This window comes from Phyllosticta citriasiana, assembly GCF_038021145.1.
Source record: "Phyllosticta citriasiana strain CBS 120426 chromosome Unknown IWZ02scaffold_18, whole genome shotgun sequence".
Classification (NCBI taxonomy): Eukaryota; Fungi; Ascomycota; class Dothideomycetes; order Botryosphaeriales; family Phyllostictaceae; genus Phyllosticta; species Phyllosticta citriasiana.
In genome coordinates, this window is record NW_027117295.1 from 426,358 (window position 1) to 449,452 (window position 23,095).

Sequence of the window (23,095 nt, forward strand, 5' to 3'; positions counted from 1 at the left end):
CAGCTTTGCGCCTAGCTCAAAGAGACCTCAATCAGTCTGTCGACCAGCAGCTTTGTCGTGGATCTAGAGGCGAAGCGTGGCTCGTCGCAGGTGAGTGCCCACACAACAACGAACTTTGTCACAAACCAGCCGCAAAGTTTCTCACAGAACCCAGCAACCATACAAACAGACTTTTTGAGCCTTCTTCAGCTTACAGAGGGATTCTGACACGATTTCGACCACCTTAGCTGATGACCCCTTACCCCTGACGACAGGCATGACCATCCCGAAAAGTCACTTTTTCCGCTTGCATCGTCTATTTGTCCTACAAGATGCTAGAAACAGGCACAAAAAAGGGAAACGAAAGCTCCATGGTCTTCAACAGAGCGCTCGGTGTCGAGGTGTGGTCAATCGCAGGGTCGCACGTCGCTCGACGAGCAGCTTTCACGAGCAAAAGATGGACGAAATTGAAAGCTGGATGATCACTTTCTCAAATTCATCTCTGCATCCCAAACATCAGACATTCTTCTCATTCCCAATCATCCCATTGCTCAGAGGGTACAGGGGAGCTGTCTGGCGCGTCAAGTAGCGCAGGCGAATGAGAGCTTCCAGGCCCATCAGAGTTGACCGGCACAGCAGACTCCTGGGGTCCGTCTCCATCCAAGTCATCAAAGACGAAAGAAAATCCCGGTCTTCGGCGAGCACTTTCACCAGAGCTTTTCTCCTCGCCACAAGAGGCATCATCCAGCGACGGCCGCTCGAACGGACAGACGATGTTTGCGTCATCGACCAGGCGCAAACGCGGGTCACAAAACTCCTCCTCCGACAGACCCGTCGCTTCAAAAGTAAGCGGCGACACGGGCATGAGCGCCTCCGCCGCGGTGGTATCCTCTTCCTCCAGCGCAGTCGAGGCAGCAGGGAGACGCGGGAAGCACTCATCGTAAGACATCACGTCGCACCCGGGAAAGTCCACCAGGGCCCTCACCTCGTCCGAGTCTTCGATGCGGCGCCGTAGCCAGTTCACCATGAGCGCGTAGTCGAACCGTCGCGACCTCTGGTCGTCGTCCAGCCCGCCGAAGCCGAAATTCACGCGGACAGCTGGGATGGTGGGATCGAGGCGCGAGAGGAGGTGCAGGTGCGGCGAGGCGCCGTAGTCGGATCTGGTGAGGTGCGACGCTCCGTCCGACGTCGCTGGGCGCTGCGGCCTCGTGACGAAGTCTTGTCCGTAGCTCATGGTCACGAGATTGATTTCTAGATGTTTCAGGCAGTGGCCTTTGGCGGCCATTTCGTTGAAGAATCTGAACCATGGCTAATGGCGTAGGTCCTTGTTAAGGAGCTTTGCGTGTTGAGGTCTGACGGGACAACCGAGGAAGGCGACGTTTTCGAATGGCGTTGCATCCTCTGTCCAAATTTGATTTGGAAACAGCTCTTGAAGATCGTAGTCTCGGGCCAGAACGGACTCCGAAGAGCACGGGAGTCCAAACTGCATGAGGCTGTTGTCCTTCCTCGCCTTGGAACTTGTGGACTTGTTGTGATGGTCTTGCTGGCTCTGAAGCGCTGCAGTACTCCTTCGATCGCACGAGGGTCGCCTCCCGTGGCGAAGTCCAGTCATGTTTGATCGAAAACGGTTCCGCCGAGGGCTCTTTCCGCGCTCCATGGAAGACGTCGGGGTTCCGCTCACGGCACATCGGAATGAACACGACGAGCCGACTCAAGAGACGAAGGACAAGTGGACAGTGTGGGGCTCTCTGGTTCCAATCATCAGCCTGCGAAACGCTTCACCTCTCCAACACCAAAGGTCGCACATAGGGCACGGCGCATTTGCAGAGCGAACTGGAGTAAGTCCAAAATCAAGCTCGACTTCAAAGTTTCCGGAGATGTGGCTCTCTAGCTCTGCGCGGAGTTGGCTGCAAGTTTCGGCTATTGAGAGACTCTCATGTTCCCCCTGCCCCTCAAGCTCGCGTACTTGGTTGCTGGGATGCCAAAGCGTGACGTTGACTTTATTGTATTGGAGGAAACGCCTGCTGTCAATCTGCAACTTCAATAGCTCGTGGTACACAATATCCCGGAGCTCGCGCGGAAGTCTCAAGAAAGCGACCCTGTCAGGCGTATTGAAAGACTTCCCGGCTGCATCTGTTCCAGAGCGAGCGTGTTCCATGGTAACGACAGCGAGCAAAATTTTCGAGCAGATACAAGACTTGATGCTAGCTGGAGAAGGTTAGCTGGAAGGTGGAGGGCGCCTAAATATAACACACCCTCCAACCCTTCAATTCGAAGCGCTGCCCCGAAAAGGGAGAAACAGCGTTGTCAAACGCCTGTTGGCTGTCGCCCAACCAACAAACCCCCTCGCAGCACTAGATCTCGAGTAGGTGTTGGCTCTCTCTCCTTGGCGCCCCGAGGACTAACATCGACGCATTTCGACATTGTGAACAAAGCTTTTTTGAGGAGAGAAGAGAGTCTTGTTTCAAAACAATATCAATCAATGACGGCTAGCAAACTACCACATGAAGAAAAACGAAACAGTCAGCTAGAAAGCCAGAAATAATGCAAGCAAGCAAGCAAGTAAGCATGCATGCATACACGCGCCGAGAAAACGCCCACTTACCCACCCACCAGCCAGCCAAGCCGCTGGACCCATCCCGTCTGCCTGCTGCCATGCCGTATACCTTACTTCCACGCGCTATGATGCATGCCAGCGCCATCCACCATGCCCTTGTGATTCCATCCGGCAAAGACAAAGAAACAAAGTGATGAAGATGGTGAAGAAGAAGGAGGAGAAGAAGGAGAGAAAAGGAGAGAAGAGCGAACGCCGGACCAGCAAACCATGATGATGAGCCCATCCATCCAGCTAACAAACCAGGCGGCCATATGTATGCAAATGCACGCACGCACGCAAATGCTCAAGAAAGAAAACAGAAAGGAAGAAGACTACAAACCTAAACCCCTAACAACAACCCACAGCACAACAGGCACAACAACATTATCATTACCACCCGTCAAGACAGCCTCCATGGCGCTCGCCACAGCGCCCGCGAGCAGCACTTTGCCCGTCCCCAAAACACCGCCCTCCACCTCTCTGCCCCAACCCCACGCGCCCCACGCCCGCGCAAACGACAGACCCAGCGCGACGGCGGTCGCAAACGCTGCGCTGCCCTCGACGCTCTTTCCACCGAGCCACGGCCACTTGCGACGGCCGAAGCGGCGACCGACAAGCGAGGCGGCGGCGTCGCCCATGCCGACGCAGACGACGCCGGCGACGAGCGAAGGGTCAGCTTTGGCGGCCCACGAAGCGCTGGGGGACATGTCCCAGCCGGTCCAGGGGTGCTGGTCCAGCGACGACGACGACGACGACGACGAGATTGGCAGAAGCGATGCGCCGAGCCAGAGTGGGACTCCGCAGCCGACGAGTAGGAAGACGTGGCTCACGACTACCGGGCCCCTGAGGTCGCGTCCGTCGACAAATGGCGCCAGGAATCGTCCTAACCATTTGGCAAGCGGGGGAAGCGTGCTCGCGCGGAGCAAGTCCAGCAGCAGGAAAACTACGAGGACGAGCGCCGTTGCGAGCGTTGCGAAGTGCGGGTCGACGTACACGGTCGGGAGCAGCATGGCAACCATGGTGGCGTGGAAGATTTTGCGGCGCGTGTCGACGGCCACGGTGGGCGGGAGCAAGAACAGCACCGTGACGAGGCCCGCGCAGAGGACAGAAACGTCGTATACGGCGAGGGCGAGGCGCGTGTTTGCAGGTCCGCCGAGGACGACAAGGCGGGTGAACTCAGCGGATGGGAGATGCGAGGGGTCGATGGGATCCAAAAGGGGAGGCAGAGCTGCCCACGTGTCGAGTCCGAGCGAGAAGAGCTGAAAGCGTATGCGACGCTGGTTGCCAAAGAGGTAACCGATGGCCCAGCCAAAAGGTTCGTGGCCGTTTAGTGCGTATTTACCAATGTAAGAGCGGAGAGGGAGGAGGACGATGAGTGCAATAGTTGCGTAGACGTAGAAAGCGTAAAGCCACTTGCGAAGGGCGGCCTGGGCGGGGGTCAAGGAGAGGAAAGAAGAGGCGTATGAACGTGAACTGCGGCGTCGGCCTGCTCGAGCGGTCGACATGGAGTTCGCGACTGTGCTTTCTGAAGCAAGAGTCTGGATGGTGTTGCGGCGCCGTGGCTTGCTCAGTGGAGTACCATTGGCAATCCCAGAGCGCGAGGGCAGGATGGCTCCTCTGACCGTCTCAGATGCAGACGTCAACGCTCCGCTGAGGGCCTGGACAGCGCTCGATGCCGACACAATCGACGCACGTCTATCATCGTCGGAACAGTAGCCCGGAAGCTCATCCTCGTCGGCATCGCTGTCGCTTGCATGTCTGGTCCGGGATTGCGATGCCGGCCTCAGACTTTCTTTGAGAGTCTCCAGCACTGACATTTGCTGCGTCTTGACACGACCGGGACGTCTAAAGCGCCACTTGGGAATGCGCGCAAGGGCAACGCCCCAGCGGAAGACGGAGCCGCATAGAATGAAGAGGAGCAGACCTCCAATCCAGAGGATAGCGCTGAGAATCTTCATCTGCGGGCTCTCAGAGAAGAGGAAGAGATCGATGAGCGAGACGGAGAGAAGCTGAAGCTCCGACGGCAAGAGAGAAGTGGTGGTGAGGTAGTACAGCGGCGGCAAAAGGGCCTGATGCAGAGGAAAAAGCGATGCAATGATTTCTGGGTCGACGCAGTTCTGCGGTGCCTTGAGCAGGTACGGCCTCGCAGGTGCGAGCTTGGAAAACAAATCCGTGTGTTCGGACACAATTAGGGGAAGTATTGAAAAGAGCCAATGCTCGACACTGTAGCCAGCACCGCGGCCGAGCGAAGGGAATAGGCGTGGCGGAAGAGCCGCCAGACCCAAGACAATGTTCGGAAGCAGTACATGCTCCATCTGAGGGTATAATGACAGCGAGACAAATATTGGAATCGCAGCTGGATACAGCAGGGGCGCAGGATCAAAAGCAGCCGGCACGCGTATTCGGTACTTGAACGGGATAGTCTTGTCTTTGGTGGAGAACATCAGGCGAAGCGGATAGAGCAGCAGGAGAAACGCGTAGACGACGACAAAGGTGCACAGCTCTGCCAATACAACATGAGCATTCTTCCTGAATAGGGACGAAGAAATCATACCTCTGGACCACGCATCCAACGCCTTCTTTTTTGATCCCCCAGCAAACACAATTGCGCCAATGACTCCCAAAAGCGCAACCTCACACCCGCGCCTCAACAGCTCAGCTCTTCGTCTCCTCAACCATCTTTCCCTCTCCCTCCTCACTCCATCGTCCTCTTCAGCGTCTGCCTCGCCGTCGCCCTCTTTTTTCATTCTCGCCCTAGCCCGCTTCAATCTTTCTGCCAACCGCCTTCCCTCATCCTCCAGCACGCTCGGGGTCAACAGCGCCGAATCTTCGCCCATGTCAGCCGGCGAGTCGACGCCCAGACCCATGCCAGCGCCCCACGTCCTACGCCTGACAACCGCACCCTCTCCATCGGCCGCCGCACCATCTGCCATCAATCCCTTGTGCGGTCGATATGGAGGCGCCGGCAACGGCTTGACGAAGCTGTAGGCCTCGTCATCGGCTTCGGAGCCGGATTGCGATTGCGACTCGGACGAGTGCGGGGAGCGCGACAGCGGGGTCCGGCCGGAGAAGCCCAGCGTCGACGCGCTTTTGGTGGCGAGGTCGTCATAGTCGTCGGGAGAAGAGGCCGAAGCAGAGGCAGAGGTTGACGAGAGGTGCGCGAGTTGGACGGGGGCCGTTGCGGTGGTGTCGAGACGAGGACGCTGGCGACGCTGGCTCTGGCGGCGGTGGTATGGGTGCGGAGAGCGAGAAAGGATGCGCAGAGCAGAGGGATCGTCGTTCGAGATGTCTAGCTTGTGGAGTCGGTCTGTGGTGGTTATGGTGGCCATGTCAGGGTCAGGTCGGAGGAGGAGGTCCGAAACGGAGTCGCGACGAGGTTGGTCAAGGTCGGGGGGATCGTCAGCGTCGGCGGGATTGGCCATGGTTGCGGTGAAGTTTTAGAAGAGGTCAATTGAGGGCGCCTAGCATTTTTCTCGGTGGTACCAGGCAGCGGTGGAGCCACGGTGTCTTGTCGCGGTAGGAATCCAGGTCACAATGCCTTCACATGCCGGCGGAGAATGGTTGACTGGGGCGCAGGGCAGCTTCAGCCTTCAGCACAACGTAACATGGCGGGGGCAATGCACCTGACAAGGGGGGGACGGAACCTTCGAAGCCAACAGCGATTTCTCTCTCTCTCTCTTCTTAGGGTTCGGCCACTACGGCCACTACCTTAACCTTGACTCTGCTTACCTAGGTAGGTCAGGTCAGGTCAGGTCAGGTCCACATGGATATCGACCTCCTCGTCGCTTGACGTCACTCAGCCCGCCAAGCGTTCATGTTCCTGCCTTGACATCTTCACCAGCATCATCCCCCTTTACATTCAAAATTTTATATTTGCTGTTCAACAAACACTGCTTTTCGTCATCGTCTCTACATAATCCTGACCAATTGTACTGCCATCCTTACAACACCTACAAGTAGCCGTGCTGCTTGAGGAAAGCCTTGACGTCCTCACTGTCCCTCTCGATCCAGTTGGCCTTGGCGCGGATGGCATCTAAGCTCTGCGCTAAGCTCTGGTCGAAGCCCTTGGTGCTGCGCTTGGAGAAGAAGTCTTCAATCCTCGCCATTTGATCCTTGTGCGTGAAGCTCGACGTCGAAATTGTCACCACCGAGCTCAGCATCGTCAGACCAGGCGGCAGCTTCTTCTCCAGCTCTGCCCAGTTCTCCATCATCCACCGCCACAGCGCCTCGATACCCTCCTTGTGCGTCCGCAGAGCGCCAATCGGGAGGTAGACGTCCTGGCCCTTGACCTCGTCGCTGAGCGGCAGACTCAAGGTCCGCTTGATCAGCTCCGGCTTCTTGGCGCGTCCGATGGCGCGCAGCGCCGTGTTGCGCTTGTCGCTGGTTCCGCCGTTGCGGTACTCGTTGAGGATGGCGTTGTATTCCTCCTCACCGCCATAGCTGAGAACTATGCCATACACGCTACCACGAATGTTGGGGTGAATTGCCGAGTCGTCGCCATTCTTGAACTTTTCAAACATGTCAAACGCAGCCTTCTTGACCTTTTCGTCGCCGGCCAGACCTGCCGAGCCAAAGAGGAGTGCCTTGAACTGTTGCTCAATGTGACCATCGCTTTCCTTGAATTCCCAGCCGAGCTCGTGAGCCTTGTCAGCGACCAGCTCGAGCTGAAACTTCTTGAGCGCGTCCTTGACAGTTTCGTCCTCAAAGACCCAGGCTGCACGGAGGGAGCCGATGCGGGCCATGAGCTCGTCCCAGACGACAAACTCGCTCTCCGTCTTGAAGCCCTCGAGCAGGCTCAGTAGGCCAGACGTCTTTTGGTAGCCCGAAGCAGCAAGAGCACCAGCATCAGCAATCATGCCAGCACGGTCCTCGACAGAGAGCAGACCCTGCTTGGCAGCCTCGCCAAGCTTTTGCAGGCGCTCAGGGGCATACGAAGTGCGGTAGATGCCCGAGTGGTCTGCGTTGAGCTTGTAAAAGTCGAGGTCCTTGACCTTGATGTCGGCCTCGCGTCCGTTAAGGGTAACGTCCTCGTCGATGCCCTCTTTGGTGCGCAGACCCAAGAAGACGGGGAACAGAGTCTTGTCCTCTTCGGGCTTGACATCCGCAGTGCGCAGGAAGCGGTTCTGCTTGACGTGGATCGAGCTAGACTCGGGCTTTTCGGTGACGGTGACGACGGGGAAGCCGACGTTCTTTGTCCAAATGTCCATGACCTTTTCCACATCCTTGCCGCTGGCGTCGCTCAATGAAGCCCACAGGTCGCTCGTCTGGGTGTTGCCGTAAGCATGCTTCTTGAGATAGCGTCTGATGCCCTCCATAAAAGTCTCCTCGCCGAGATATTTCGAAATCATGCGCAAGACGCAGGATCCCTTGGAGTAAGAAATGGCATCAAAGATTTGGTTGATTTCGTCGGCACGCTTGACCGGAACCTCGATGGGGTGGCTGGAGCGCAGCGAGTCAAGTGACAAGGCGCTTTGGAGGTTGTCGGTGACGTAGCCCTGCCACACCTTCCATTCGGGGTAGAATTCGTTGCACGAGTACCATGACATCCAGGTAGCAAAGCCCTCGTTCAGCCACAGGCCATCCCAAAAGTCCATGGTCACCAAGTTTCCGAACCATTGGTGGGCCAGCTCATGCTGCACCACCTCGGCAACGCGCTGCTTAGTCGACGCGCCACTAGTCTTTTCGTCAAACAAGACGTCGACGACGCGGTACGTGACGAGACCCCAGTTCTCCATGGCACCAGCGCTAAAGTCGGGAATGGCAACCATGTCCATCTTGGGCAGCGGGAATGGGCTGTTGAACTTCTTCTCGTAGAATTCGAGCGTGCGCGCCGCAAGGTCGACCGAGAACTTGCCATGGTTGATATCCTTGTCTGGAGTCGCAAAGACGCGGACGGGAACGCGAAAGTCGTTGTTCTCAATGACATTGAGCTCTCCGACGATGAAAGCCAGGAGGTAAGTTGACATGAGGGGAGTCTCCCGGAAGGTGACGGCCTTTTTCTTGCCGCCACTCATCTTGGAGTCGACGTCCTTTTCCGCGACGGCGTCCATGTTGCTCAGACACGTGAGGTTCTTGTCGGCGACCAGAGTGACGGTAAACTTGGACTTGAGAGCCGGCTCGTCAAAGCATGGGAAAGCCCTCCTCGCGTCGGTCGGCTCCATCTGCGTCGTGGCCATGTGCTTTTGCTCTCCATCAGAGCCCGTGTATGACGACCGGTAGAAGCCCGCCATGTTGTTGTTTAGGGTGCCGGTAAAGGTCTGGGTGAGGATGGCCTTGCTGCCAGCGGGTATCGTCTCCTTGAAGGAAACCTTTGTGGTTTGGGTGTCTTCATTGTAGGAGAGGTCGGGGTTCGAGGAGATGGTAGCGCCGCCAGAGGATACGGTGGTCGAATTGATCTTGAGGTCGAGGGTGTTGAGGGAGATGGAATTGGAGTTTTCGGCGACATCGAGTCTGGGATGGTTAGCTTTGCGCGTCGTTGGGAGAGGGTTGCCTACTCAATGACGACCTTGCCCTCGTACTCGAATGTCTCCAGGTTGGGTTCAAGAGTCAGGTCGTAGTGGATTGGCTTGACGTTCTTGGGCAGGACCTCGCGGCCCTTGGTGATGTCCAGGTTGGAGCCGGCGTCGAAGTGTTTGCACATGTTTCTTCGGTGGGAGCAATACCTGACGAAGCGGGGGAGGGATCTGGGAACGAGACGGGTGGTGGGGCGAGAGGGGGACGGGGATGAGGAGGAAGAGAGGTGGTGGGTGGTTATGTAGCTCCGGTTCGCGGCAGCGACAAGGCAGCTAGTCAGGCGCGCGTGCGGCGAGAGAGCCCAGCGCAGCGATGCAGCGCCACGGTTGGCCACGACGCGTCGAGAGGACCACATTCTCGCGCGACGACCGGGACGGAGGACTGGAGGTTGTGCGGGCTGGCGAAGCAAGAGTCGCGCCGAGGGTAGAGCAGAGCTTGTCTCGTTTAAGCTCGTCGGTCTGGATGTGGACGATACAAGTCTACAGGAGCTCTTTCATCACGAACAAGTCTGCATCGTGGCAATCGATGGCCGTCAGTGATTCTTGCTGCGCCAGGTCTCTAAGGTACGAACAAACTTTGGTAGCGGTCAACAGCATCAACGGGACACACAGCACAAGCTTCAGTTAGGGCTCCGGCTAGCCGCTGAGTGGTGGTTGACGCACGCGCCGCCCGCTGCTTTTCTTTTTGCGCTTGGCCGGCCGCAAACTCTTTTCTCCTCTTTTACATTCAACAGCAAGGAGTCCTCCCAGACAAGTGTCCACCGCGACCTGTCTGGCTGTCCTACATGATCATCTTGCGAGACGAAGCATGCCGTGCGTTTGAGGAGGGCATCACTCGAGTGGGTGCTCATCCATAGGTTAAGCGGCACAAGACGTGCAGGATTCGTCTATTTCTGCTGGTAGACAGGCGCATCCATGCAAACGGAGGCCAGGAATGTCCATGTCATCCACGCACCGGCGGTTGCCAGCAATGTCCTCATTGTCACAGTACATGTACGGCAGATCATTGCGCTCCCTCCCATGGCATGGAAGAGACCGCACCCAAGATCCATCGCTGGAGGCTGTTCTCCACTCGACAGACGGTTTCTGTTGTCATGGGCGCCTCGGACGTCGGTGACGACGGGTACCTCCAAATCAGAAATGCTTTTTCGCGAGCGTTGGTTTTTTGCGTTTGGTTGAAGAGGAGAAGTGCTGGCGGCGAGCGCGGTGGCTATAGAAATTGGATCTGGCCATCACGTGACTTTCGGGCCGGCTGTGCTCCGGGCGGATGGCGGGGTCCTCTGTGTTGATGCCTTGTGAGGCAGAAAAGTGGCGTAATAGTCCAGACGCCGCCAAAATTCAGACTCGAGTCCACGGCACGGCATCGACTCTTCAGAGATCACGTTGCTCCCCAACTCCCTCCCTCCTCCAACAATGGCTTCCGAAACTTCCCAGAAGAGGGGTACGTGCTCTTCGGCCCTCGCCGCCTCCCGCTGCCGCTGACACATACAGCAGCCATCATCAGCGTCTTCAACAAGACTGTGCGTCTGCCCCGCCGCCGCACCCATCCGACCTGCTGTTGACCAATTTGTACAGGGTCTTTTGGACCTCGCCAAGGGTCTTGTAAAGAACAATGTCAGGTAAGCGATTCTCTTTCATGCCATTGGCCTCTCTGGAATTCACTCTAACCATTTCAGGGTCTATGCCTCTGGCGGCACCGCCAAGATGATTCGTGAGGGTGGTTTCCCCGTCGAAGACATCTCGGCCCTCACAAAGGCCCCGGAGATGCTGGGAGGCCGCGTCAAGACCCTTCACCCGGCCGTCCACGGTGGTCTTCTTGCCCGTGAGATTCCCTCGGACCAGCAGGACCTGGTGAGTTGTTTTATGTCCATCACTACCAACTCGCACTGACCTCCAAGGCCGACCAAAACATCCAAAAGATTGACTTTTGCGTCTGCAACCTGTACCCCTTCCAGGAGACCGTCTCCAAGGTCAACGTCACCATCCCCGAGGCCGTCGAGGACATTGACATTGGAGGCGTCACGCTGCTCCGCGCCGCGGCCAAGAACCACAGCCGTGTCACCATCCTCAGTGACCCCGAGGACTACCACGACTTTTTGATTGAGCTCGAGCAAAAGGGCGACATTTCCGAGCAAAAGAGGCAGCTCTACGCCCTCAAGGCCTTTAGCCACACGGCCGACTATGACACGGCCATTTCCGACTTTTTCCGCAAGCAGTATGCCGGCGATGGCCTCCAGCAGGTCACGCTCCGCTACGGTACCAATCCTCACCAGAAGCCCGCCGCCGCCTTTGTGCGTGACGGTCACCTCCCCTTCAAGGTTCTGGGTGGTGCTCCCGGCTATGTCAACCTGCTCGACGCCCTCAACGCCTGGCCGCTGGTCAAGGAGCTCAAGAACGCCCTGGGCCTGCCCGCCGCCGCCTCGTTCAAGCACGTCTCGCCTGCCGGCGCTGCCATTGGCGTGCCCCTGTCCGAGGCTGACCGCAAGGTCTACATGGTCGACGACATTGCTGGCATCGAGTCATCGGCGCTCGCTCAGGCGTACGCGCGCGCCCGCGGCGCTGACCGCATGTCGAGCTTTGGAGACATGATTGCCTTGTCGGACGAGGTCGACGTGCCGACGGCCAAGATCATCTCGCGCGAGGTCTCGGACGGTATCATCGCCCCCGGCTACGTCCCCGAGGCGCTCGAGATACTCAAGGCCAAGAAGGGCGGCAAGTACCTGGTCCTCCAAATGGACCCTGAATTCGAGCCGGCCACCATGGAGCAGCGCACCGTGTACGGCATCAGCCTGACGCAGCACCGCAACGACGCCAAAATCAGCCCGGCGACCTTCTCCAACATCATCGTGCCGCAGTCGGCGTCGTCTTCGACTCTTCCCGAGTCGGCCCTGCGCGACCTGACCGTCGCCACCATCGCCCTCAAGTACACCCAGTCCAACAGCGTGTGCTACGCGCTCAACGGGCAGGTCGTGGGGCTGGGCGCGGGCCAGCAGTCGCGCATCCACTGCACGCGCCTGGCGGGCGACAAGGCCGACAACTGGTGGATGCGGTACCACTCGCGCACGGTGGGGCTCAAGTTCAAAAAGGGCACCAAGCGGCCGGACAAGTCCAACGCCATCGACCTGCTGTGCTCGGGCAGCGTGCCGGCGTCGGGCCCGGAGCGCGCCGACTTTGAGCGCATGTTCGAGCCGGCCGACGTGCCCGCCAGCTTCACGCCCGACGAGCGCGCCGCCTGGCTCGCCAAACTCTCCGGCGTCGCCGTCTCCTCCGACGCCTTCTTCCCCTTCACCGACAACGTCTACCGCGCCGCCCGCTCCGGCGCAAGGTACGTCGCCGCGCCCAGCGGCAGCCAGAACGACAAGGCCGTCTTCGAGACGGCCGAGAAGCTGGGCGTCGTCTTTGTCGAGCAGCACATTCGCTTGTTCCACCACTAAATCAATCAGGAGCGGCGGAATGAGGAGAGCGTGAGGTGGGCGAGTGGGTGGGTGGATGGGTGGATGGGGGCGGTTAGCGCTTCCGAACAAAATTCTTGACATGTCATCACTCAGCCTGTCTGTGTCTGTTGCTTGCTTGCTTGTCTGCTTGCTTGTCTGCTTGCGTCGAAACATCATCATCATCATCGTCGTCGTCGTCATCATTGTCATTTGAGATACACCTACCTGCCTTGGTTGTCGAATAACAAGAACAACATCATCACAGCAACAGCGAACATGCTCGCTTCGCGTCTGCTTGCTGTGACGGTTTTCTGATGTTTTACTGCTTGGCACTGACTACAGTAGCAACGGAGCAGCATGAAACGTGAGAGGATTTCCAGTTGAAAGGCAGCTACGCAGCACTTGGGAGGAAGAAAAGAGAGAAATAACTACTTTCGTCAGTGCAATAAGGCAAAGCAATGAGGAGTGTGCGTAGCACCTGTACAAGAACCAGATCAACGACACCACACCCAGTCACACAATAAACAAGTCATCCCATCGATATGGTATTCATTCAGTACATCTGCCTCAAGCAGCGAGGCAGGCAGGCAGGCGATTAAAGTCGAGTTGAAACTGAAAAGGACAGACAGACCAGACCAGACCAGACCAGAACAACCCAGTGCATGCATGCGAGTGAATCATTCCGCTCAAGCCACTTTCGATAGTGCTATAACTCCTGCTTTGAAAAGCTTCCGCCGCCTCGAGTGATCTTGGAGAATTGAAAAAAACCTAAACGCCGTGACGCCGCTGGTCTTTGTGTCCTTGCCTGCTGGCGCCCGCTATGCTGAAAATTTGTGGAGTATCGGGAAGAGTTGATCGTGGTTGTGGACTGGTGCTCTTGCAATGGACGGTGACGTGTAGGCGTTTTAGGTGTCGTTGCTACTCGAATGAGGTATTGCGTGTAGGATTCGATGACGAGAAGCCAGGAGGACGTTGGTCGACATGGCTGTGGCCAAGGGCATCGCTAGTTGCCGACCAGATCCACGAATCTCGAGGCCACAGATGACCACGTCCAAAAGTGGCTTGCACCGCAAGAGGCCTCGCGCAAAGTGTATGCTCGCTTGCGAGCCCGTCGACCCGCTCATGCCTCTCCACCAGCCTTTGCAATCTTCTTGAGCTCCATCTCCTTTGTGAATTCGCGCGAAAAGACCTCGAGATCCTGGACAACGTCGCGACAGGCGTTGATGACAGCGTCCTTGGGCGACACGGTGCCATCGGTCGAGACGCGGAGCTTGAACGACGCAAAGAGCGGGTGCGGGACTTGGTAGCCGCTGAAGTTGACGTAGCGGTACTTGTGCAGGCGCTGCGCGAGGAGGTTGCCCAGGGTGTGGTCTTCCTTGTTGAAGGTGAAGATGGCCGTGTTGGGGACGCCTGTTGCATGCGTTGGGGTCAGAAAGCGTTCTTCCTCACCGCTGAGCCGTACTTACGCGTGTCGTGCTCCCAAGAAACCTTCTTTTCTCCCGGACCCAGCAAGAACAGCTCAAACCTTTGGGATTCGTTAGTATGGTACTGGCGCGGGTGCTCAGCGGGCGGTTTTTTCTTCGTCTGGAACGAGTATTTGTTGTATGAGGCGTGGAGTTCAACCGAAGTTTCGGGCTGGCGACCCTTGCCATCGAGCTTGCGGTCGCGGTTGAAGGGGAAGTTGCCCGGGCCATATGGGGTCAGGTCGAGGTCAGGTGGATCCCTCTCGCGCGGCGACTGTTGGTCGATCAAGACCACGTCTCTGAAAGGCGAAGCCATGATACCGTGCGACGCTGTTCAGTTTGACTCAACAAACGGCGTGTTGATGTGGAGAGGTAGAGGTCGCGTCGAGTCTCGCGATGGGCGATTTAAAGGCCATGAACGCACTCCGTGACTGCCTTCTGGTGCCCGCCAGGCGCAGAAATCGATAACCCGCCAGCAACCGTGGTGATTGCATCGCTCCGACTCGCCGCCCGCTGAGACTTGCAACTGAAAGGGCACAATGGGCTGAATGAAGCACTCACCTATCCGGGGCGTTCATTTCGTCAAGGCTGCCTTTGGACGCAAAAAGTATTCCAAATGCAAAAAGAGGGCGACAGGATAGATTGCGATATATGGTAAAGACGGCGCCGGTGGGAGTTGAGGAAGGCTGGGTCCTGTCACTTTCAGAAAGAAAGTTGTATGTCGGAAGAGCTGCAGCAGCGATGGACAACGGGCCGGGACCTCGACCTGCCCGCCCGACGGCGGGAGCTGACGTTTTTGTTCGGCTGAACTTCGCCGCAACACACATGCGCTAACCCATTTAGTCACCATCCACCAAAATGTCATCGATTTGGGCAAATTGTTTTCTTGGACCAAGTGCGTGGCCGACTGTTGAGCTCAAGTGAAATCTCAGTTTAAGGGAGTATTATGGGAATCTAGGAAGTTAAGTCTCAAAGTTTAAGTCTCAAACCATTTGGCACATTAACAGGGGACAAACGCTTCGCTAATAGCACAATCACAGAATTTATCAGGGAGAGAGTTTGAATGAGAAATTTATAGTAAACTGCCAACTTCAACAATTCCAACTACACAATACACCTTGCTGCTCAAGCGAAGGAGCGCCCCCAATTATTCCACCTCCGCGTATGCCAAACAACTTTGTCTTAAAGTCCACCACCAAAAGAGCTAAAGGAGTAGTCGTGAAAGCGTCGAAGATCGTAGAACGTGATATTTTGCGCGAAAAGACTCGCTGAACCAGGAGAAATGACGAGGGAGGTCGAAGTCGAAGTCGCAGTCGAGGGAAAGATCAAGAAGGGGCGCACCCGTGCGACGAGTTATTTACTGGATGGCAATCTTCCTAGCCTGGGGCGCCTTGGCCTTGGGGACAGTGATGGAGAGGATACCATCCTTCAGACTAGCCTTGACATTGTCTTGGTCAACGCGACCGGGGAAGCTGAAGGAGCGGTGGAACTCGCCGACCGAGCGCTCCGTGACCCAGTACTTGGCCTCGTCCGAGGGCTTGCCAATCTCCTGGTTCTTGTTGGTGGTGGTGACTTCGGTCGAAGTGTTCTTGTCTTTGGAGGACGACTCCTCTTCAACTGTAGGCTTGTGGTAGTCCTTCTTGTGTTGTTCGGACGCCTCACCCTCCTCAATGAAGCCCTGAGGCCGCTCGCCGCGCTCGGCGCGGTGCTCGGTGCGGCCAGAGACGGTCAGGGTGTTGCCATCGCTCCACTCAATGTTGATGTCCTTTTGAGCGATGCCGGGCAGCTCGCCGTGGAGCTCATAGGCTTCCTTCGTCTCCTTGACGTCGAACTTGGGAGCGAAGGAGCGGATGGATTGCGGCATGTCGCGGAAGGCGGAGCGACTGACGCGGTCGTAGTCGTCGAGGAGGCGGAAGAGAGGAGAGATCTCCTGAGAGAAGGCGCGAGGAAACATGGACATTGTGATTGGTGTGGTGTGAATTTTGGAGATGGGAGTTTTGGTGATTTTGAAAGCTCGTGGGAGTCTTCGAAGTGTTGGTCGCAGTGCTTGCATGTAGTGCTTGATTTGATTTGTTGTTGTCTGGTCTGCTGAATCGTAGTGGTCGAGGACTGCTATATACTCGAGCGCTCCATTCTAGAAATGTCGGCGAGGGGGGTGACAGCATCACAGTGTCTCTACGATTAGCAAATTCGAGAGAGTTGTGGAAGCTCGGCGCAGTGGCATGAATCACCACGAGGTTTCTACAAGATGCGATCGCCTGATGATCGTCCGGGGGGCTGGCCAGCGGGGCATGGGGTACCGAAGCCATGGGACGCGCGAGCACCCTCTAGCATCTTCTATCACGTGATGCGATCTTTTCGATGTCCCCAGCTCTTTGCCTGACAAATGAATGCTCCATGTACATGTCGCTATGAACTGACTCTACCGATGAATGTCTCGAATGCCCGGGTCCTCGTAAATCTCTAGTTGTCTATGGCCTTTGCGAAGCATGTACTCGATGGCGCCAAAGTCGCGTTTGCCAATCGACATGTTCTTCTCAAACTCTTGCCTGCGTGCTTCTCGTTAGTTCCATACACTTCGTGAAACGTTGCAGCGGGTCGAGGTCATGCTGCGCCAACCTTGCAAACGCCTGCCAGTTCCTTCTCGTATCCTGCTGTCTTGGTCAACATCCTGTTTCGCCTCCAGCGTCGGGCTCCACTTGCCTCTGGCTTCTTCCTCGCCGCTCGTAGGCAATTGCGGTAAAGTGACAGGACATCTCGCTGCAAACCTGAAAGTTTTGGCATCCTTGACTTGTGCCCGTGTTGAGCGTGTTTGGTAGCGAGTGGCAAGAGACATTGGGAAGCGTGGTCGTCGGTCGGGATTGTCTGGGTCGGGTCGGCGCGGAATCGGGACCGTGCTCGGTACCGAGGACCCGGATGGATATATCAAAAGTTTATGGCGACGTCTTTCGTTGCTGAAGACCAACATTCTCAATTTGGTTTTATCTAGTCTATTGACCCTGTTGGATCTTGAATAAATCGTCCCATTATGGATTGAACAAAGATTACATGCGCACATCTTTAACAAGACAAAAGCAAAGCATGCATACAACGCACATGGTCGCTGGAAGAACACAAACAATGCAGACGACACTTTTATCCCGCCGAAGATGAGTGTGAGACCTTTGGAAAATTAAACGCTGCTCAATGACCGTAAGTCAAAAATGCCGGAACCTGCGGCGAATTTCGTGAATTAGTGGCAAAGTGCTTTTTTGTTTCTTGGTCTGTGATGTTGGAATCGGTGGCATAGGAGGATGGCATAGGGCTCCTGGTTAGTTTCGTGGAAAGTGGACTTTGATTCCAGGCACTAATCCAGGACTATGGCGCGTTTGCAGTGCGATCCAGTCCAGAGAGATAGTCTCCTATGCGGTATGGGAGGAATTTCGATCCGGAGCCACATGAATGGTAGCCCTTGGTGGACACTGAGCCATCAGCAATGCGAGACATGCTGCCAGCTTGCCGCTTCAGACCTCGCGGCTGTCAGTTTTGCTGCCCATAGTGTCAATTAGAGCGCATATTGTATGGCGACCACGGTTGGTTAGACCCTTTGAGATATTCGGCCATTGTGTAGTCCTTGACATTTTGAGTGGTGCCTGGTTGACTAGCTTCACGGCCGCTGACGATCCCATAAGACCGACTCTGTTGCTTTAGACTGTGACGAGAGTCTGCGTGATGCGAGGAGGGGGGTGTGAAGATGACGCGAGAAGCTGTGGAATCTGTCTCAAGTCAGGCAAGTTGGAGGTACCCTTGAGAGAATACATACTCGTCCGCTCAGTACATTTCGCAGAAGGCGGGGCGCGCTTCGATTCCTGAGGCACAGAAGAGCCTCCCGCTTGGTAGGACAGTCCAGGACCAGGACCAGGGGTGCGTGTATTTGAGAAACCAGTGTTGCTTGGAGTTTCCATGTGGCTAACTTCTTGTGGTATATCAAGCTCCTGGGGGTATTCGCCATACTCCTCGAGGTGGTTATCTGCCCAGCGGGCCATGAAGAGCAGATCGTAGCACTCGTGGCAACGGCAAGTCGCTGGAGGGGCTCCGCGGGCCTGGCAGGGCATGGTTTCGGGTGCTTTCAGAAAATCGGGCGCCAATTTGGATCCCAAAACTCCCACCGGTGGTGGACTAGGGCCACCAATTGAGTCAACCGGGTGACCGAGGTGCTTGGGAAAAATACAAGACAACGCATAGGATGGAAGACTTGGCCGACAAGTTGCCTTTAGACGCTACAGTACTGGCACTCCAGGCGAGGTCGACTTTTTGTACAGGACACAATCCAGTAAGACTTTTCTGAACTTTGGCGGGCGGGGAATAGGCGGTGTTGTTGGTGGTACGGCTCTAGGCTGATGTAAGCGGGGACGCCGACGTAGTAGGTGAAAAGCGTGGGCGCAGGGAGAGACAAATTCCAAGTGCAGGCGCGGACCGTGGGGGAGTATAAGTAAGAGTGGAGTACAAGTAACAGACGTAGACTGAATGCTCCTTGTGGTCCTCGTGTTGCCAGTTAAACGTGCAGCTACGCGGGCACGGTAATTCGCCACTGGTTGACAGCCAGGAACAGGACTAGGTAGACGGTTCGCACTTGGACTCGGGGTGGTTGTTCTTCTGTGCGGTGAGGCTGCCAGGCGATTTTCGCTGCCATCGGGGTGATAGGAACGGGACAAGGCAGCAGGACGCGCCGACAGCGCCTCTACCAGTCAGCCAAACTGATGCATGGTCGTACAAGATGCTGTGCAGGCATTTTTCGATGTTGGATACACCACTCACGTAGAGTATCAATAACTACACCGTTGGTTTGGAGGCGGTCGCGAAAAGAGATCATCGCAGCAGTCTACCGTCTCCACGGAGGCTTGTCGCCCGTCTGGGGTTCTGATTGAGCTCCGGTCTGGCTCGGCCGGTTGTGAACTGCGTCACAGGCCAGATGGTTGGCCACGTATGGTGTCCTTGAAGAATGGCAGGGCACCATCAAGAAGCCCTGTCGATCATCCAGACCGCCCCTTGTCTTTGGTCCGCAAAGTCGAGAGAAGGCTGTGGTGGGCAAGAGGGCATGCGCCCGACTGGCTTCCCCGCCTCGCATGATGTCGTGTAATCACAACCTCTCGTTCTCTTGGCTAGGTTGACTGCGGTCCGTTGGTGATCGCATTGCGCACTTGCGCAATTCGGTTACGACGACACGATGTTTGTTCTGCGCGAATGGCCGCTTTCGCTCTGTTTTGAAGATGAAGTTACGGCCTTTAGATTCGAGCGCTACATTGAGCCCGCCGATCTGGATGAATCATTACGTGCGTCCTGCAGAAAACACTTCGTGGTCAGCTCCAACACCCATGCTTGTCTTGACTTGCCCTGCAGCCGCTGGTTTGGAACCTCCGTAATCAGAGCCAAAACCAGGCCAATTATCTAACAACAACTTTCCCTTTACCTGAAGGCTTCGTACTGGAACAGAAACCCGCAGATCTCGATCAAGCTTGACCGTGGCGTTGTGGGGACAAAAAGCAAGTTGATTCTGCACACCACTTCGCATAGACCGACAAGGTTGAGCCAGGTGACCGAATGCTTCGAGGATGCCAAGTGGCGGTCGAAGAGCGCCATTGCAGCGATATTTCCGAATCCGAAGTGGTCAAGCTGTTTTTGCTTATTTGTCAGGGAATGCGGCTGCAGCCAACTCACGGTTGTTAAGCCACAACAGCTTGTTGCAACTGTTGGCCCGCCATGGAGCTGCAACCTGCATGGGCGTAAGCACTTGGCTCAGGATTATGCTTGGACTGTGGGCGTCTGTCGGAGTTTGGATAGTTCCTATCATGGAAGGTGTTGGTGGGGGAGTGGATGGCAGAGGATTGAAAGCGCATATGCGTTTCGAGAAATATGTTCCGACGCAAGCACTGGATGTTCCCAACTACTTCAGAGTTGATTTTTTCCCTGGCGGATCTTCCAATTGCATACAGGGTGCATGATGGCCTAAGGGTCTCCATCAAAGTAGCATTCCGCAGTCGCATTGCAAGGCCGACGGGCAGGAAGATCTCTTCAGGTTATCTCGGGGCATGACGCGGCCAGACGAGGGGTATCGGGGTGGTAGCCGAGGGGCACAAAACGAAACATTCGGTCCAATCGCAGATGCAAAGGACGCTCCTGGGAGCCAATAGCAAGAGCTATTCTTAAGAGCCGCAAACGTCAGCAGTTGACTGGAGCAGGGGCACTTCATTCGTCGACCCAATTGCCGGCCTGGTTGCGCATGCTGCAGAGTCTGCTAAGCCGGACAAGGGCTGTATGGATTTGGACGCGCAAATGGCGTGGTCAGGTGTTATCCTCGAGCGATGCGGCTCTTACAGCCCAATTGACTCGAAAGAACCGTTCTCTTCACGAACAGAGCAGCGTGAAACCTGCAGGCTCCCGGCATGTCGTGACTCTTCACCTCTATGCGTTTCGGTCATCGTTTCATACGTAGCTGATTGTACGCCGACGCGTGTAAAGCATGAAGTAGTATTGCGCAAGACGATGTGAGGTCGCCCCATTTTTGGGGTTGTGGGCTGAAGACGGGACATGGTACAGCGTTCGGCCTTGCACACGTCGCGGCGGCCGACCTACGCGACGTTGACCAATGCTTGTCGCACAACTCTGGAGACATCAGCGTTGAGGGCTTCCCCAAGAGCCGCATCCAAGTCTAAGGATCCCTCACCTGTGGCGGTGCACGCCTTGGGACTGCAGATACGACTGGCATCAAAAGGATGAAGATTTGACCGCAGCAACGGAATCATCGGTGTACCATTGGGACCTGCATGCGCAGCGCCACCACGAGCGATGCCCCAGAAGCGGGCGCAGCGAGGTCGTTCGACTTGTTCACAGCCTCTGCCGGGCATTCTGTATAGTCGCCACCCAGGAAAATGGTACATGAAGCGGAGCGAGGTCGGCCTTCCCGTGTGGTCGTTTCAGTCGGCAACGCCAGCGATTAGCTCGCGCATTTGTCCAGATTGGGGAAGAGCATGGGTGATGGGCGCGCATGTTGCAGCCTCCCGAACATGCAAAATGCAGAGGGACCCGCCCGACTTAGTGACGTCCGGTTGTGGTCCGACTTCTTCTCAAGACCCCGGAGAATGGTGGTCTAAACGTGGTAGTCATTCGTCGCATTGTGAAGGAAATCATCAGGCTGAGACATGTGGCATCGATCCTCTTGCCCCAAGACAAATATACAGCGAACGAGGTCAATGGGGTAGCCCTGAACTCCACGTATCTGTACGACCTTTTCGAGTCAGCGGGGTCAAGATGGTGAGGGCTGGCTCTGATGCTGTTAATGCTGTACGACCACTTGTTGCAAATCAGCGACACGGCGACGCGGGGAAATGGGTCACGTGTCTAATTACGTTCATTCATCGAGTGCTGGTGTGTGCCTCTGGCTTGGACCGCCGCATGTAGCCGCAGCTATGCCAATTTTACTCACCCACCAACGCCAGTGTATTGATTTTGAAGACCCGACCAAAAGTTTTGAGTGACCGTTGTCCGAACTTAGGCTGCATGGAGAATTCAAGCATGGTCATTGGAGGCTAGAACCTTCTGGCGCTGTTGCACAGCGGTTGCCAGCTCCTTGAGGACATTTTCCGTGTCCTCCCAGCCGATACAAGCGTCGGTGATGGAGACACCGTACTTGAGGCCGTCCTTTCCTTCCTTAGGCATCTTTTGGCTGCCTGTAAACATGTAAGTCGTTGGCTTATCGTAGAGTGATTGGAAGGCATACCTTCGTTGATGTTGCTCTCAATCATGACACCCATGATGGCATCCTCTCCAGCGGCAATCTGCTCGGCGAGGACGTGTGCCACCTTGGGCTGATTCTTGTGGTTTTTCTCCGAATTGCCATGGCTGCAGTCGACCATGACGCGGGGGTTAGTGCCGGCCTTGAGCAAATCGGCCTTGGCTTCTTGTACACTCTTTGCATCGTAGTTGGTACCCTTCTTGCCTCCACGCAGAATCACGAAGCAGTCCTCGTTGCCAACAGTGCCAACAATGGCGACGACTCCAGGTTTTGTGACCGAGAGGAAGTGGTGGGGATGCTTGACAGCGCCGATGGCGTCGATGGCGACACCGAGGGTGCCGTCGGTGCCGTTCTTGAAGCCGACGGGGAAAGACAGGCCAGAAGCAAGCTCGCGGTGCAATTGAGATTCGGTCGTGCGGGCTCCAACAGCACCAACGCTCAGGCAGTCGGCCAGGAACTGCGGAGAGATTGTGTCCAGCATTTCGCTGGCGATGGGCATGCCCTTCTCCGTCAGGTCCACAAACATTTGACGCGACACCCTCAATCCCTTGTTCATCTTGAAGGAGTTGTCCAGGTCAGGGTCATTGATCAGACCCTTCCATCCCACCGTTGTTCTGGGCTTTTCGAGGTAGGCGCGCATGACGATGAGCAGCTCATTTTGGTACTTGGCCTTGAGCTGGTTGAGGCGGTCGCAGTACTCCAATGCCATCTTGGGGTCATGAATGGAGCAGGGACCAATGATGACCAGCAAGCGGTGTTTGGGGTCACGGCCCTGCACGATCTCGACTGCTTCGTTGCGGCCATTGATGACGGTGTCTTTGGACTTTTGTGACTGGGGGATTTCGTGCTGGAGGAGATCGGGAGGAGTGAGGGGGTTGTAGCCGCGGATGCGCCAGTCCTCCGAGTTGGCCTTGTCGCCGACGTTCTTGTTTTCTATAAAGAACTGCAGCGCAATGTTAGTAGTGCGAAATATTGTTGGTCGGCAGCGGGGAAACGCACCTGGCCAGACATTTTGGGTATCACCATTGTAGAAGGAAGAGAGGACTGAAGGGGTATTTGGTGAGAAGAAGGATTCTTTGTGAGAGAGAAGTATGAGTGCAAACGTCTCGACTCAAAGGTATGAGTAACTGGTGGTGCGCACGGACGCACAATGGTGTCCAAAAAGTGGCATGTCACCTTATCCCTGTCGCACCTCCACCAACCCGACGCTCTTCTTTTGTCACGAACACGCTCGCCTCCGTTATCCCACGGAAGACGCTCCATTCGATCCATTAATGCGTCGGGATGGTCTGCTGACGTCGCGTGGAGCCTCAATGCCCCGCGTCAAATCGCCATGTATA

The 23,095-nt window shown here is 56.1% G+C and overlaps 7 protein-coding genes across 7 annotated transcripts; 1 reads left to right on the forward strand and 6 right to left on the reverse strand.

The window, feature by feature from the left end:
• Nucleotides 1-1,188: 1,188 nt before the first annotated feature.
• Nucleotides 1,189-6,371, reverse strand: IWZ02DRAFT_502934 (uncharacterized protein). Its single transcript, XM_066770316.1, has 5 exons — nt 6,199-6,371; nt 5,130-6,140; nt 2,970-5,078; nt 1,946-2,187; nt 1,189-1,528 (listed from the first exon to the last, which is right to left on the reverse strand). The coding sequence occupies exons 2-5, from the start codon at nt 5,995-5,997 to the stop codon at nt 1,289-1,291; spliced, it is 3,459 nt and encodes a 1,152-aa protein (XP_066618284.1). The 5' UTR covers nt 5,998-6,140; nt 6,199-6,371; the 3' UTR covers nt 1,189-1,288.
• Nucleotides 6,372-6,525: 154 nt separating this feature from the next.
• On the reverse strand, nt 6,526-9,215 carry IWZ02DRAFT_494627 (peptidase family M1-domain-containing protein; the record flags this gene model as incomplete). The annotated part of the gene is made up of 2 exons (XM_066770045.1): nt 6,526-9,025; nt 9,070-9,215. 2 exons carry the CDS (start codon nt 9,213-9,215, stop codon nt 6,526-6,528), a joined length of 2,646 nt encoding a protein of 881 aa, XP_066618285.1.
• Nucleotides 9,216-10,256: 1,041 nt separating this feature from the next.
• IWZ02DRAFT_464097 (cytidine deaminase-like protein) lies at nt 10,257-12,574 on the forward strand. The gene is made up of 5 exons (XM_066768383.1): nt 10,257-10,528; nt 10,582-10,607; nt 10,663-10,706; nt 10,764-10,938; nt 10,986-12,574. Exons 1-5 carry the CDS (start codon nt 10,501-10,503, stop codon nt 12,519-12,521), a joined length of 1,809 nt encoding a protein of 602 aa, XP_066618286.1. The 5' UTR covers nt 10,257-10,500; the 3' UTR covers nt 12,522-12,574.
• Nucleotides 12,575-13,641: 1,067 nt separating this feature from the next.
• Nucleotides 13,642-14,562, reverse strand: IWZ02DRAFT_472235 (DNA-directed RNA polymerase; the record flags this gene model as incomplete). Its single annotated transcript, XM_066768935.1, has 3 exons — nt 13,642-13,931; nt 13,988-14,046; nt 14,546-14,562. 3 exons carry the CDS (start codon nt 14,560-14,562, stop codon nt 13,642-13,644), a joined length of 366 nt encoding a protein of 121 aa, XP_066618287.1.
• A 779-nt stretch (nt 14,563-15,341) lies between these two features.
• IWZ02DRAFT_386062 (HSP20-like chaperone) lies at nt 15,342-15,944 on the reverse strand (the record flags this gene model as incomplete). Its single annotated transcript, XM_066765443.1, has 1 exon — nt 15,342-15,944. The coding sequence occupies one exon, from the start codon at nt 15,942-15,944 to the stop codon at nt 15,342-15,344; it is 603 nt and encodes a 200-aa protein (XP_066618288.1).
• Nucleotides 15,945-16,406: 462 nt separating this feature from the next.
• Nucleotides 16,407-16,768, reverse strand: IWZ02DRAFT_386195 (uncharacterized protein; the record flags this gene model as incomplete). The annotated part of the gene is made up of 2 exons (XM_066765451.1): nt 16,407-16,533; nt 16,653-16,768. 2 exons carry the CDS (start codon nt 16,766-16,768, stop codon nt 16,407-16,409), a joined length of 243 nt encoding a protein of 80 aa, XP_066618289.1.
• A 4,761-nt stretch (nt 16,769-21,529) lies between these two features.
• On the reverse strand, nt 21,530-22,766 carry IWZ02DRAFT_437210 (DAHP synthase; the record flags this gene model as incomplete). Its single annotated transcript, XM_066766596.1, has 3 exons — nt 21,530-21,690; nt 21,741-22,698; nt 22,755-22,766. The coding sequence occupies 3 exons, from the start codon at nt 22,764-22,766 to the stop codon at nt 21,530-21,532; spliced, it is 1,131 nt and encodes a 376-aa protein (XP_066618290.1).
• Between the last annotated feature and the right edge of the window lie 329 nt (nt 22,767-23,095).

Excerpts from the sequence above, each read along its gene's own strand:
- IWZ02DRAFT_502934 (XM_066770316.1), bottom strand. The coding sequence starts at position 5,997 with ATGGCCAATCCCGCCGACGCTGACGATCCCCCCGACCTTGACCAACCT. Across the intron at positions 2,188-2,969 it reads GGAGGCTGTCTTGACGGGTG|CTAGCATCAAGTCTTGTATC; the intron begins GTAATGATAATG and ends AACCTTCTCCAG. Across the intron at positions 1,529-1,945 it reads TTTGGCATCCCAGCAACCAA|AGCCAGCAAGACCATCACAA; the intron begins GTACGCGAGCTT and ends GCAGCGCTTCAG.
- IWZ02DRAFT_464097 (XM_066768383.1), top strand. The coding sequence starts at position 10,501 with ATGGCTTCCGAAACTTCCCAGAAGAGGG. Across the intron at positions 10,529-10,581 it reads CGAAACTTCCCAGAAGAGGG|CCATCATCAGCGTCTTCAAC; the intron begins GTACGTGCTCTT and ends CACATACAGCAG. Across the intron at positions 10,608-10,662 it reads TCAGCGTCTTCAACAAGACT|GGTCTTTTGGACCTCGCCAA; the intron begins GTGCGTCTGCCC and ends CAATTTGTACAG.